The sequence below is a fragment of the Microcaecilia unicolor genome, chromosome 12, assembly GCF_901765095.1.
Source record: "Microcaecilia unicolor chromosome 12, aMicUni1.1, whole genome shotgun sequence".
Lineage (NCBI taxonomy): Eukaryota > Metazoa > Chordata > Amphibia > Gymnophiona > Siphonopidae > Microcaecilia > Microcaecilia unicolor.
Genome location: NC_044042.1, coordinates 62,289,246 through 62,303,412, shown reverse-complemented (window position 1 = coordinate 62,303,412; position 14,167 = coordinate 62,289,246). Strand labels below are relative to the sequence as shown.

The window sequence follows — 14,167 nt, the reverse complement described above, 5'->3', positions numbered from 1 at the left end:
TTATCTGCTGTGACTAAAGGAAAGAAAATTACCACGGTAAGAACCTAATTTTCCCTTCCTTGTCATCAGCAGCAGATGAATCCATTAACTGATGGGATGCACAAAAGCAATCCCTACTTAGGGTGGGAACAGGCCACACCACGAGCCAATACTTGAGCTCCAAAAATAGCGTCCTGTTTCGCTGCAGCATCCAGCCTGTAATGCCGGGCAAAAGAGAGCTGAGAAGCCCAAGTAGCCGCACGACAGATCTCCTGAAGAAAGAGTGCACCCGTTTCAGCCCACGAGGAGGAAATCGTTCTTGTGGAATGCGCCTTAAACGCTTCAGGCGGAGACCAACCTGAAAGCAGATAAGCAGAAAAAATGACTTCCTTGAGCCAATGGGTATAGTGGCCTTAGACGCTGGACCTCCACGCCGAGGACCTGACAACAAGACAAAAAGGTGATCAGAAGTCCTGAAGTCATTTGACATCTGAAGATACTGCAACAGCGCTCTGCGGACATCCAAAAGATGTAACTACCCAAAGGAGTCCAGGAACTCTTCCGTAGAAAAGGAAGGAAGAAAAATAGGCTGGTTCAGGTGAAACGCTGTAACCACTTTAGGCAGGAAGGAAGGCACCGTACGTACCGTCACTCCGGACTCTGAGAATTGCAGAAAGGGGTCCCGACAGGACAGCGCCTGCAGTTCAGACACGTGTCTAGCCAATGTAATGGCCACCAAAAAGACTGTCTTGAGAGTCACATCCTTCTCCGAAGTTCGCTTAACCGGCTCGAGGGGCAAACACTGGAGAGCCTTCAACACCAGCCCCAGGTTCCAGGCCGGACAGGGCAACCGGACAGGAGAACGGAGCTGAAGCACCCCTCTGAGAAAATCGGGCTATGTCCGGATGAGCAGCCAGGGACAAGCCAGAGACTTTCCCTCGATAGCATGATAATGCTGCCACTTGCACCCGCAGGGAATTGTAAGCCAGGCCTTTTTGTAAGCCCTCCTGCAAAAGGTCCAGCACTGTCGACACTGTAGCCTGCGTGGGTGTGATCGCCTTTGAAACACCCCACGCCTCAAATTTAAGCCAGATCCGAGCATAAGCTGCGGAGGTGGACCGCTTGCGGGCCTGCAAGAGAGTGGAGATGACCTTGTTAGAGTAGCCCTTGTCTCTCAATTGCACCCTCTCAATAGCCAGGCCGTAAGACCAAATCGGCAGGGATCCTCCATAGATACTGGACCCTGCACCAACAGGTTCAGCACCGGAGCGTCAACCAACATCCGGCGGAGATCTGCATACCATGGACGCCTTGGCCAATCTAGAGTGATGAGATTCACCAGACCTCGGTGCTGACGAATCCGCAGCAGGACTCGCCCTATCAAGGGCCAAGGAGGGAACACATACAGGAGGCCCGAGGGCCAGGGTTGAGCCAGAGCATCCAATCCCGCCGAGTGAGGATCTCTCCTTCTGCTGAAAAAGCGAGGTACTTTGGCGTTTGCACTTGACACCATTAGATCCATTCCGGGAGTCCCCCATTTGGCACAAATCTGAAGAAAAACTTCTTCTGCCGGTTCCCATTCCGCCGGGTCGATTTGGTGCCTGCTGAGAAAATCGGCTTGCACGTTGCTCTGACCTGCTATGTGGGGAGCCGACAAAAGCTGCAGGTGTAGCTCGGCCCAGTGGCAAATCTGAGCAGCCTCCGCGGCCAGGGCCCTGCACTGAGTGCCTCCCTGACGATTTATGTATGCCACCGCTGTCGTGTTGTCTGACAGAACCCGGACAGAAAGCCCCTTCAGAGTTTTTGAAAGGCCATTAGAGCCTGAAATATCACTTTCAGTTCCAAGCGATTGATGGACCACCCCCGCTTCCACGGGTGTCCACAGACCCTGAGCATAGCTTCCTTGGCAATGTGCTCCCCAGCCAACAAGGCTGGCATCTGTTATCACCAGGCACCAAGAAGGAAGTGCAAGAGGCATTCCTTGGCGCAGCATCCTGTCGGAGAGCCACCACTCCAGATTGAGCCGGGCCGCAGGGAGCAACGTTAGTCTGCGTTGATATTCCTGGGACATTGGAGACCATTATTGAAGCAGGGCAATCTGCAGAGGCCTCATATGCGCTCTTGCCCAAGGAACCACCTCCAAGCTCGCGGGCGAGGCATCCGCAGGAGCAGACGGACCTGATTCTGAAGCTTGCACCACCTTTGGTCGGGGAGAAAGACAAACCCCAAGGCCGTGTCAAACCGGACCCCCAAATACTCGAGAGATTGAGAGGGGGTCAGGTGACTTTTCGATATATTGACCACCCAGCCTAGCGCCTGCAGGGCTGTCACCACTCTGGCCGTGGCAAGATGACTTTCGGTTGCAGAATCCGCTCTGATAAGCCAGTCGTCGAGATAAGGGTGAACTCTGATACCCTCTCGCCTGAGACAGGCAGCTACAACCACCATTACCTTGGAAAAGGTACGGGGAGCGGTGGCTAGGCCTGAAACTGGAAATGCTTTCCCAACACCGCAAAGCAGAGGAACCGCTGGTGTGGAGGCCAGATAGGAGTGTGCAAATAAGCTTCTTTTAGGTCCAGAGACGTGAGAAACTCTCCTGGCTATACCGCCGCAATGACGGAGCGCAGGGTTTCCATACGGAAATGTCGTACTCTGAGAGCCTCGTTCACTCTCCGTAAGTCGAGGATCGGTCTGAAAGACCTGCCTTTTCGAGGCACCACAAAATAAATGGAATAGCGGCCGCAGCCGCGTTCGGCAGGATGCACCGGGATCACCGCTCCGAGGTGCTTCAAGACTTGTAAGGTCTCCTCTACCGCCGCCCGTTTTACAGCAGTGCCGCCATCGGGACTCCACAAACACGTCTCTCACAGGGGCACCGAATTCCAGTCGGTAACCTTCTCTGATCAGGTCCAAGACCCACTGATCTGAGGTAATCTTGGTCCACTCCTCTAGAAAGAGGGAAAGACGTCCTCCTATTGCAGGCAAGGAGGAGTGGACCGGCGTCCCATCATTGTGGAGGACGCCCCTGAACTCCTGGCCTTGAACTGGACCCTGCGGAACATTTCTCTGAGCGAAAGGAGTTCCTCTGCTGAAAACAGACACGTTGAGAAAACCCAGCAGAGCGCCCCGGGCGACACCTGCGAGCTTCACGGAAGCGAGGTCTGGAAGAGGAGGAAAACACAGAACCCTTGGAAGAAGGCCTCGGCCTATCCTCAGGTAACCGCTGGGGTTTAGATTCCCCCAGATCTTTCACAATCTTCTCCAATTCCTCTCCAAATAACAGGAGGCCCTGAAAGGGTAGCCTCACCAGCCTTTGCTTAGAAGCTATGTCAGCCGCCCAATGCCATAGCCAAAGAAGGCGGCGGGCGGACACCGCCACAGACATCTGTTTAGCCGAAGCTCTGACCAGATCATAAAGGGCGTCAGCCAAAAATGACAGGGCCGACTCCATCCGCGAGGCAACCTCAGAAAGGGGGCCCACACCATCGGCGGGCTGTTTCACCGCCTGCTGTAGCCAGAAAAGACATGCCCGGGCTGTATAGGAATTACAAATAGACGCCCTCAAGGCAAGGCCCGCAATTTCAAAGGGCCACTTCAGTGCGGACTCCAGCCGCCGGTCCTGCATGTCCTTCAAAGCGACCCCTCCCTCTACTGGGAGGGTGGTCTTTTTTGTTACCGCCGTGACTAATGCATCCACTTTAGGCATCCCCAAAGGGGCCAAGTGCTCCTCACGCAGAGGGTAAAGCTGACCCATAGCCCTGGCCACTTTCAAAGGCCCATCATGGTCAGACCATTGAGCTGAAATAAGCTCTTGGATGGAGTCATGCACAGGAAAGGCCCGAGTAGGCTTCTTAGTACTCGCCATCCTAAGATTAACAGAGGAGGTGTCGCCTTCAGCAGGATCATCAATCGAGAGGGCCTGCAAGGCATCAGTAATGAGAGCTGGCAGCTCGTCGCGGTAGAAAATCCAGACCGCATTGGGATCATCCAAATCCAGTGGCAAACAGACACCCTCCTCTGGATTATCCGTCCCTGAGGGCCTGCCAGATCCCTCAAACTCTCCACAGCCCGACCACAGGGGGCGGGGGGGGGGGGGGGGAGGATATGCGCCACTTTCAGACGGGGAATTTACCCGTCTATGTTTAGCGTGTCTCCAACGCTCGGGGGAGGAAATAACCTCTGAAGTCATCCCCGGGGCATCAACACCCGGAGGGAAGCCAGGAGGCAACACAGTGTCAGACACCTACGGCAGAGCTCTTTTCAGCATAAAAGCCTTATGCATTAAAAGCACAAACTCAGGAGAGAAAAACTCACCCTGACCCTCTGCCTCCGAATTAGGAGAAACGGGTGTAGGAGCTCCTCTGGCAGCCTCTAAACGAGGCGGTCCCCTGCACTCAGACTCCTCCACAACCGCGAGGGTCGAGACATGCGGCGCTTCCAAAATGGCGCCCGCTGGCAGCTCCATCAAGCGGGAAGAAACATCACTCGGCATGCTCATACTATCGTGAGCGTCTAAGGAGCATGTTTTACACAGCCCTGCTGCTGATCTGCGTTTACCACAACAGGAGCAGCGCTTAACTCCTTCAGCAGTCATCATCCGACAGGACGGGAATATAGCAATAAAATGGTGGCTTCGATTCAAAACTTACCCCGATCGGAACGGCATCCGCGGGATCTCCCCGGAGGAACTGAGCACCACTCTCACCTCAAAGGACCGAGTCAACGAGCTCCAGTCAAGCTGCACAGAACCAGAATCTCTGGAAAAAGCCTCAGAACAGCCATGCAGTAAAAGCGCTCTCTCTTTTTTTTTTTTTTTTTTAACACTGTGAGGAAAGTTGGAGGCAGGCAGCAACAGAGGGACTCCGGGAGGCGGGGGGAATGGGTAAGGCACGGAAAAGGCGAACCTATATACCTTCAAAGTGGGCACCACCAGCCACAACACCCCTGCTCAACTGGCAAAGCACAGGAGCCACCCCAGGTAGTCTGAAATCCAGGAGCTGAGCTGATCAAGCTACGTCCACACCTGCTGAGAGATAGAGAAATACTGAAGGCAGTTGGGGGCTAGCCGTCCAAGAGGCACTATGTTTTTTCAGTGTTCTCTATCTCCACCTGCTGGTAGGCGGATACAACCCATCAGTTAATGGATTCATCTGCTGCTGATGACAAGGAAAAACAATATACATTATCCTTGGGATTCTATATATTGTGCCGAGATTTCCACACAGAAATCGAAGTGCATTCCATAACAATGCGGATAAGCTAATTGGTTAACAAGCTAATCAGTGCTGATAAATGGATAACAACCAATTATCAAAACCACTAATTCATTAGAATTTATGCACAGAACTGTCTACACATATTTTGTAAAGCGGTGCGCATAAATTCTAAATCACGTAGTTGAAGAGTTGGTGTGGGAATGGACCTGTTATAGGTGTTTCTATGTGCATTGTTATAGAATACACCCAGTCCACACCTAATTTAGGCATCAGGATTTACACCGTTTAACTTAGCATTAACTGCCCATGGCTAAATTTAGTTATGCGAACCAGCGCTCGGTGTGTTCTATATACCGCGAGAAAATGTAGGCTTATTCTATAAAAATATGTCTATATTAAAAGCATACTTTATAGAATACGCTTAGGTGAATTTCATTTCGGCGCCATTTGTTTAGGTGTAATATATAGAATCTAGTCCTATCTGTATAAACTGAGAGCAAAGTAAGTTCCAAAACCTGCTAAGTACCTTTTTTTTTTTGAGAAAAAAAAAAAAAAAAAAAAAAAAGAGTTCATACTTCAAACAGACTGCCTTTATAGATAGCCATAGGAAGTGTGAAATTTGCACTAAAAGGCATTTATTCATAAGGTATATGATTGTTCACTGAAAAAGATTCTTATGATGGACAGAATTCTTGAAAATAAAGTATTGCATTTATCAAAAAAACCCAGCTTTTCTTACTGAACAGATTTTGGAACTCTCCTCTTGAAATGCTCAATCTATTTCAACCTGCAGCTTGAGGGGGGGGTGGGGGGGGGGAAAGAGAAGATACTGAGAGGGCAATCACCAAAAGCCCTTTCCACGAATAAAATGCTATTTTACTTGTAGAAATGGGCATTTGGATTAAAAAAAAAAAAAAAAAAAAGTACAATGTACATTATTTATACCCCAGGTTCAAGCGGCATTCCCTAGATTAGGCTGGAGAAAGAAAACTGTGTACACTTTGATACAAACAGTACCTGTGCAAAAGGCATATGCTTAACCAATAATCAAAGTAGGACACACTTTTCTTTAACCAAATAATCAAAGAAACTACATGTACCATTTTTCTGTGAGTAGAAAAAGACAACAGGCAAAAATTACCCCTAAAGTTTTCCAAAACATGGGTCATTTGTTTATAATAGAAAACCTACGTGCCAGCCAAGGAAATGTTTAAGAGACTGTGAAAATGTTTCTTGCCATTTTTCTGCAAACCCCACCAGTTACAACCAATACAGTACTCCACCAACACTCAACCATCCAGGTGTCTCTTCTGCTGAATACTATGTTGCATTCTAAAAGAATAACTCTTACTGTCCTCATTCCAGCAGAACTTCTACTCCAGATAAGCAAGCTAGAAGAAATAAGGCAATGCTTAGATCTCAGGTTCAATTAACTTACCACAAATACAAGCTCAAATTGGTTGTCCAGTTTGTACTTGAGCGTAAGAGCCTCATGGTTAAAATAATTCTTGCCACCTCGCTCCTAAAAGGGGACAACAAACCACAGGTAGATCTAAGCATACAAACAACATTACTATCAAAGTCATACAGTTTACTACCTTTTTTGGCTCACCTTCTAATATAAAAAGACTAGCCGTTAAGCCCGTTAAAACAGGCGAGATTTCCAGCTACCCTCCTCGCCGCCGCTCCCTCCCCCCTCCGTGCCGGGCCCCCTGCACTGACCTGACAGCAAGGTGAGAGGCGCTGTCAGGTCAGTGCAGGGGGCCCGATACAGAGGGGGGCGGGAGCAGCAGGGGGGAGGGGGCTGGAGGTTGGTGCGCGCGATGTTCGTTTCCAGGCTCCAGCAGCATCGGCAGAGACAATGGCAGCATCCGACTCCGTTTCCCTCTCTGTTCCGCCCTCTGACATCATCACGTCTTGACTCGAGGGCGGAACAGAGAGGGAAGTCTCTACTGCGCATTTGCAGGTGAGTCGGTCACTTGCCATTTATATGTTTGATAATGTATAGCTTGATCCGCCTTTTCATTTGAGTTTTTCTGCAAATTTGTATTATCACCCTTTTTAAATGCAAAATGGATCATGAATTAACATGTTTAAAACCACAAGTTCAAAAATGTACGCTAAAAGACAATTTTAGTAAGCTGCCTTACTGCATTTAACATACAGTATAAGAACCCTGGTTAAGTGCATTAATGTAGGTTAGTCAATCTAATCCTGAATGTCAGCATATAATATTTTTATACACGTTATTATACTGGCTTCAAAATCCATAGAAGGATTACCTGCAAAGACAACTCAGCATGCAATAATGAACCAGTTGTTCCCTACGCTAAACCATGTGGAGGGGCATTTTCGAAAGGGACGTCCAAGTTTTGATGAGGACGTCCTCGCAAAACGTTCCGATCCAGGGGCGGGGAAACCCAAATTGCTCCGAGGTACATAGCTCCCATACCTTGTGTGCTGAGCCCCCCCCCCCCCCAACTGTACACCACTACCATAGCCCTTAGGTACAGTGGGGTTTGGAGGGCTCGCTGTTTCCTGCACAAATGTAACAGGTAGGGGGGGATGGGCATGGGTCCGCCTGCCTGAAGTGCACTGCACCCACTAAAACTGCTCCAGGGACCTGCATACTGCTGTGATGGACCCGAGTATGACATCTGAGGCTGGAAATCAATATTTTGAAAGATATTTTTTGAGGGTGGGAGGGGGTTAGTGACCACTGGGGGAGTAAGGGGAGGTCATCGCCAAATCTCTCCGGTGGTCATCTGGTCATTTCGGGCACCTTTTTGTGCCTTGGTCGTAAGAAAAACACAACCAGGTAAAGTGGTCCAAGTGTTTGTCAGGGATGTCCTTGTTTCTTTTGATTATGGGTCGAGGATGTCCAGTATTAGGCACGCCCAAGTCTCGCCTTCGCTACGCCTCCAACACGCCCCCTTGAACTTTGCCCGTCTCTGCAACGGAAAGCAGTTGGGGACGTCCAAAATCGGCTTTCGATTATACGGATTTGGACGACCCTGGGAGAAGGACATCCATCTTCCGATTTATGTCGAAAGATGGGCGTCCTTCTCTTTCGAAAATGAGTCCAAAAAGCTCCCTGTAGAGTAAGATCTATGCAGGAAAAAGAATATAAATGAAAATAACGCAACTGTTAATTGAAAGGAAAGAAGGCAAAAACTATTTTCTCACACACATAAAAGATTCCCTTCCTTCCTCTTCTCTGTTCAGAGATAAAAGGAGACTTCCAAATACACCACAAACTTCCACAGAAAAAAAGGCAAACTCTTCAAAATATCCGTATTGTGGATTATAATACTTGTGCTTAACACATCTCATCAAATCACAAATTAATTTATTTTGTTTTGTAATAAAGGAAAATACCTCAAAAAGTCTGCAGTACTCATCAAAATTTCACCGATATAGCAGAACAGCAACTCATCGGTCAAAACCCTCCAAGTTATCTTTATTCATCCATGCAAATTTTTATATTATTTTTCTTGATCATTACTCATAACACTGTTTCATTGCAAGAATATGATTCCAACATAAAACTCACTTATCTTCTCAACCCCGACGGGGTCCCGTTTCACCTATGGCTTTTTCTAGGGATTTAATGTGCTCCATTATTATTTGCTTTCATGCAGCAGGAATGCAAATGATAGTGGAGCACATTAAATCACTAGAGAAAGTCATGGGCAAAACGGGACCCCCACTGGAGTTGAGATGATAAGTGTGCTTTGTGTTGGAATTACATTCTTGCACTGAACTATATTTTGCAATGAAAACAGTGTTATGAGTAATGATCAAGAAAAATAACATAAAAATTTGCATGGATGAATAAAGTTAACTTAAGGGTTTTGACAGATGAGCTGCTGTTCTGCTGGATACTTTATACTGGTGAAATTTTGAGGAGTACCACAGTCTTTTTGAGGCCTTTTCCTCCATTACAAAATAAAATAAAATAAAACGTAATTTGTGATTAATGAGGTGGGTTGAGCACCTTGATCTCTCCAAAATACCTGTATTGTGGATTATAACACTCAGAGCTTAACAGACTTGCAAAGTTACATAGTAATTTATCTTTGTAAGTCTATAGCCAAGCTCAAATGCAAATGTAGACTTTGAACTGCCTAGCCTCAATGCAAATGTAAGCTTGATTCGCTTGGATGTAAACCAGCTGAACGTTTGCCACAGCGCCTTAGACATAGATATGAACACCAGTAAAACACTCCTAACCATCCATTGTCTCTCCTTGCTCTTATACGCACACACAACCTACAACCAAGACAACACCAACCCCACTGCCCACAAACTACACAGCACTCACATAAACACAATGCCCACCCTAAAGAACATCCATAACAACTCACCCACAATACAACAATCCTATGTACAACCGATCAACAACCCACCAAACCAAAAACACAACAACCAACCAAACGGAACAATCTCTGGATATGAATAACGCCGACTAACAGATGAAAACAACAACAACAACAAATTCAACCACCGAAGAAACAGACAACTAATAAAAATAAACACATCGAACCCCCCCACGGAACCATACCACTCAATCCAACTAGGATACATCAATGCAAGATCAGCAGTAAGCAACTCAGTAGATATACTAGACTGGATCACCACAGATAAATTAGACCTTTTATTCATCACAGAAACCTGGTTCCATAGCCCTATAGACCCCGCCATCTTAGAAACATGCCCACCAGAATACAAAATCACCCACTGGACAAGAAATGGAAAAAAAAGAGGAGGCGGAATAGCTATTATCTACAAACCCGAATTCACCATCACAATCATGGGCGAATCTACCTCGCCACAACTTGAAATTGCATCGACTAGAATTAATCATCCAAACCTAATAGGACACCTTAACACAATCCTATTCTACAGGCCACCAGGAAAATGGCAAGACTCCCAAGTACAACTCATGGATTTCATCTCAAACTCCTGCGTGTCTGCCTCAAACATCCTCATACTAGGAGACATCAACCTACACCTAGAAGATGACACCTCACCAAGCACACGAGAATGCAAATAATTCCTAAAACTCTGGGACCTACAAGTACCCAATACACAACCAACACACAAAAAAAGGACACACACTTGATATCATAACAAATAAATTCGAACCGGATTCAACTATCACAATCACTGACACAAGATGGACACCTACATTATGGTTAGACCACCATAAAGCAAATGTCTCTCTCTGCTGGCGAAAAACACACATAAACACAAGCAATAAACAGGAGCGAACAACATACACAACGAGAGGAAAAATAGACCCCACAATATTCTGGCAACAGATCTACCAGAACGAATGGCCAACAAACGCTGACACCATCCAATTCCTCCAAGAATGGGACGATCTATGTACAACAACATTAGACAAAATCGCCCCAATCCAAACCACAACATCACACAGGAAAAAAACAAATCCATGGTTCACCGAAGAGCTGAAAAAACTTAAAACACAAGTCAGGAAACTAGAACGAGAATGGAACAAAAAGAAAGACAAACAAACACTAAACAAAGGAAATTACTTCGGAGAAAATACAAATACACCATAAAACAGACCAAAAGACTACATTACAAAACAATAATAGGACCAAACTACAAAGACACACAAACTCTTCAACCTTGTGAACAAACTGTTAGACACCACACCAGCTACAAACAACGGCAAAGATGTACCAGATGTGGACAACCTTGCGAAATACTTCAAGGAGAAAATTATACAACTACGACTCAAAATACCTGCAAGCCCTATTGAGTACGCCACACTTTTAGATTGTCTTGACCCAGAAGGAACATACCCTGCAGACAGAACATGGACCGAATTCGAAATACTATCAGAAGACCTCATCTCTGAAACTCTCAAAAGATATGCCAAATCCCACTGCAAACTAGACACGTGCCCAAATAACCTCATGAAATCTGCTCCTCAACAATTCATAATAGACCTAACGAGCCATGTGAACTTCATGCTACAAAACGGACTTTTCCCAAAAGAAAAAGGAAAAATCTTACTCACCCCAATTCCTAAAGATACAAAGAAAAGCACGAGTGAAATAACCAACTACAGGCCAGTAGCATCCATACCACTAATAACCAAAATAACTGAAGGAATGGTAACCAAACAACTTACAAACTATCTAAACAAACACTCAATACTGCATGACGCCCAATCAGGATTCCGGTCGAATCATAGCACAGAAACAGTATTAGTCACCCTTATGACTAGATTTAAACAAATAATTGCAACTGGCAACAATATACTCCTCTTACAATTTGACATGTCAAGTGCCTTCGATATGGTTGACCACGGAATCCTATTACACATACTCGAATACTTTGGCATTGGAGGAAATGTCCTGAATTGGTTCGAAGGGTTCCTAACCCAACGTTCGTATCAAGTCACATCAAATTCGACCACGTCTAAGGCATGGACACCTGAATGTGGAGTACCACAAGGATCACCTCTCTCACCAACCATCTTCAACCTAATGATGATCCCTCTGGCAAAACTCCTATCAAACCATAACCTCAACCCATATATATACGCTGATGATGTGACAATATACATCCCCTTCAAACAAGACATTAACGAAATCTTCAACGAAATCAACCAAAGTGTACACATCATGAACACATGGGCAGATGCATTCCGTCTGAAATTAAATGCAGAAAAAACTCAATGCCTAATACTCACCTCCCAATACAACACAAAAGAATTCACAGCTATAAACACACCAAACCTGAACCTTCAAATCTCAGAAACGTTAAAAATCCTTGGAATTACTATCGACCGCCACCTAACACTCGAAACTCATGCTAACAACACAACTAAAAAGATGTTCTACAGCATGTGGAAACTGAAAAGGATAAGACCATACTTCCCAAGATCCGTCTTTCGCAGCCTAGTGCAATCCCTCGTGCTCAGCCATCTGGATTACTGCAACTCACTATACGCAGGTTGCAAAGAACAAACACTGAGGAAACTTCAAACAGCCCAGAATACGGCAGCCAGACTCATCTTTGGAAAGCCAAAATATTAGAGTGCAAAACCATTACGAGAGAAACTGCACTGGCTTCCACTCAAGGAACGCGTCACTTTTAAAGTATGCACATTAGTCCACAAAATCATTCACGGCGAAGCTCCAGCCTACATGTGTGAGTTAATAGACTTACCACCCAGAAACGCCAAAAGATCATCCCGAACCTTCCTTAACCTCCACTTCCCCAATTGCAAAGGCGTGAAATACAAAGCGCTACATGCGTCAACCTTTTCTCACATGAGCACGCAGTATTGGAACACACTGCCGCGCAACTTAAGAACAATCAACGAGCAAGCTTCCTTCCGCAGATCACTGAAGACCCATCTTTTCGAAAAGATTTACGGAAAGAACCAAAACACATAAAGTCCACACTTACTGTTCACGAATGCATCATACATTCACCTCTGAACTCTCATTCCTGTATTATCACATCATTCATACCTTTAATCACAGAAAGATATATACCATATGTCTTCATGCCTTTTTATCGCCCTCTAAGCTCCCATTGTTTCAATGTTTGTGCTCCATTGTTACATTCCTTAACGACACTTCAACTGTTTCGCATAACTCTGCAAAATGTAATCCATAACCAATCTGTAACAAATTGTATTTCCAACATTTAACTCATATTGTAAGCCACACTGAACCCGCAAAAAGGTGGGAAAATGTGGGATACAAATGCAATAAATAAATAAATAAATATATGCTTTGAAAATGAGACTCATAAGGTCTCCTACCTCAGCCTAAAAAAGCATTTGAATTGTGACATGGATGTGACTATTACTAATGCCACAGACAGCCAAGAAATCGAACAGATGGGTCCTTGACCAAATAAAACCCAAATTCTCTCTAGCTCACAAGACTAGACAAAGTATATTTCATCCATATAATGCAACAACAAGAATCCCTTGGAAAAAAAATTGTGACATCTCTAGGAAAACACAACTAAAGTCACCAGAAAGCACATAACTTCAGTCATGTTTTCTAAGAGATGGTCACAATTATGCTAGGAAAGGCTGAAAGAAAAAGAAGACATGGAAGAGCAGCAATAAAATGTCTTGACACAATAACAACAATGCACGCTCCATTAAAAAGCCTCCAAACAAATAGAAGACAAGACCTTCTGGAGAAAGTCAATCTATATGGTAGCCAGGAGCCGGCTTTGACAATGTCAATTAATCAACTGCAGCCTGCTTTAATCTGTTCCTCAAATCTTCTTTGGTGATCAGGGATGACGGAAAGCTTGGAAGTACTATATACACATTGTCCACCAGATGTTATTCAGCTCAGTATCCTGCTTCTGAGAGAAGCCAAAGGTCACTTACAAAATGTCTCCAACAAACCATAGCAGGAACATTCATTCTCTATAGTTTATTTCTAGCTACCAGTAGGAGATTATGCTCCCCAGGCTTAGTAATAGCTTCTAATGGACCTGAGCTCCAGAAACTAGCTAAAAACTTATTTAAACCAAACTATGTTACTAATTTTGACTATACTCTCTCTAGCCACAAATTGTTCCATATGTCTTTCTCGACCCCAGCGTGCCCCAAGGCCCGCTCCCTATCCAGTGTCCCCCTCACCTGCAGTATGACTGAACGAATAAGAGCATTGACGGGGCCGGTGAACGAACCAGGCACTCCTTGGAAGTACCACAGCACGATACCACCCTTACTGAAGATAGTGAAGAAGTCGAGCATAGCGGAGCCTAGGATCGGAGAGAGTCCAGACCAAAAAGACCACCAGAAACCTACAGATAGCGCCTGCCTGCGCCACAGACACGTCACAGGAACAGAACACCTCGTTACGACTTTTCAGTGCGCCAGCCAGCCCACAGTCCTCCTCCCTCTACTTCCGGTGTCCTACTTTAAGGGATTTAAAAACTGCGGCATGATGTCA

The 14,167-nt window shown here is 45.7% G+C and overlaps 1 protein-coding gene across 1 annotated transcript in view; it reads right to left on the bottom strand.

The window, feature by feature from the left end:
- SRPRA (SRP receptor subunit alpha) overlaps positions 1-14,102 on the bottom strand; it is a 52,567-nt gene extending 38,465 nt beyond the window's left edge. Inside the window, exons 1-2 of the mRNA XM_030221055.1 lie at positions 13,852-14,102; positions 6,634-6,717 (exon numbers count right to left, since the gene is read on the bottom strand). Of these exons, the coding sequence (XP_030076915.1) occupies positions 6,634-6,717; positions 13,852-13,968 (201 nt within the window). The 5' untranslated portion in view covers positions 13,969-14,102. The remainder of the gene's footprint in view (positions 1-6,633; positions 6,718-13,851) is intronic.
- Between the last annotated feature and the right edge of the window lie 65 nt (positions 14,103-14,167).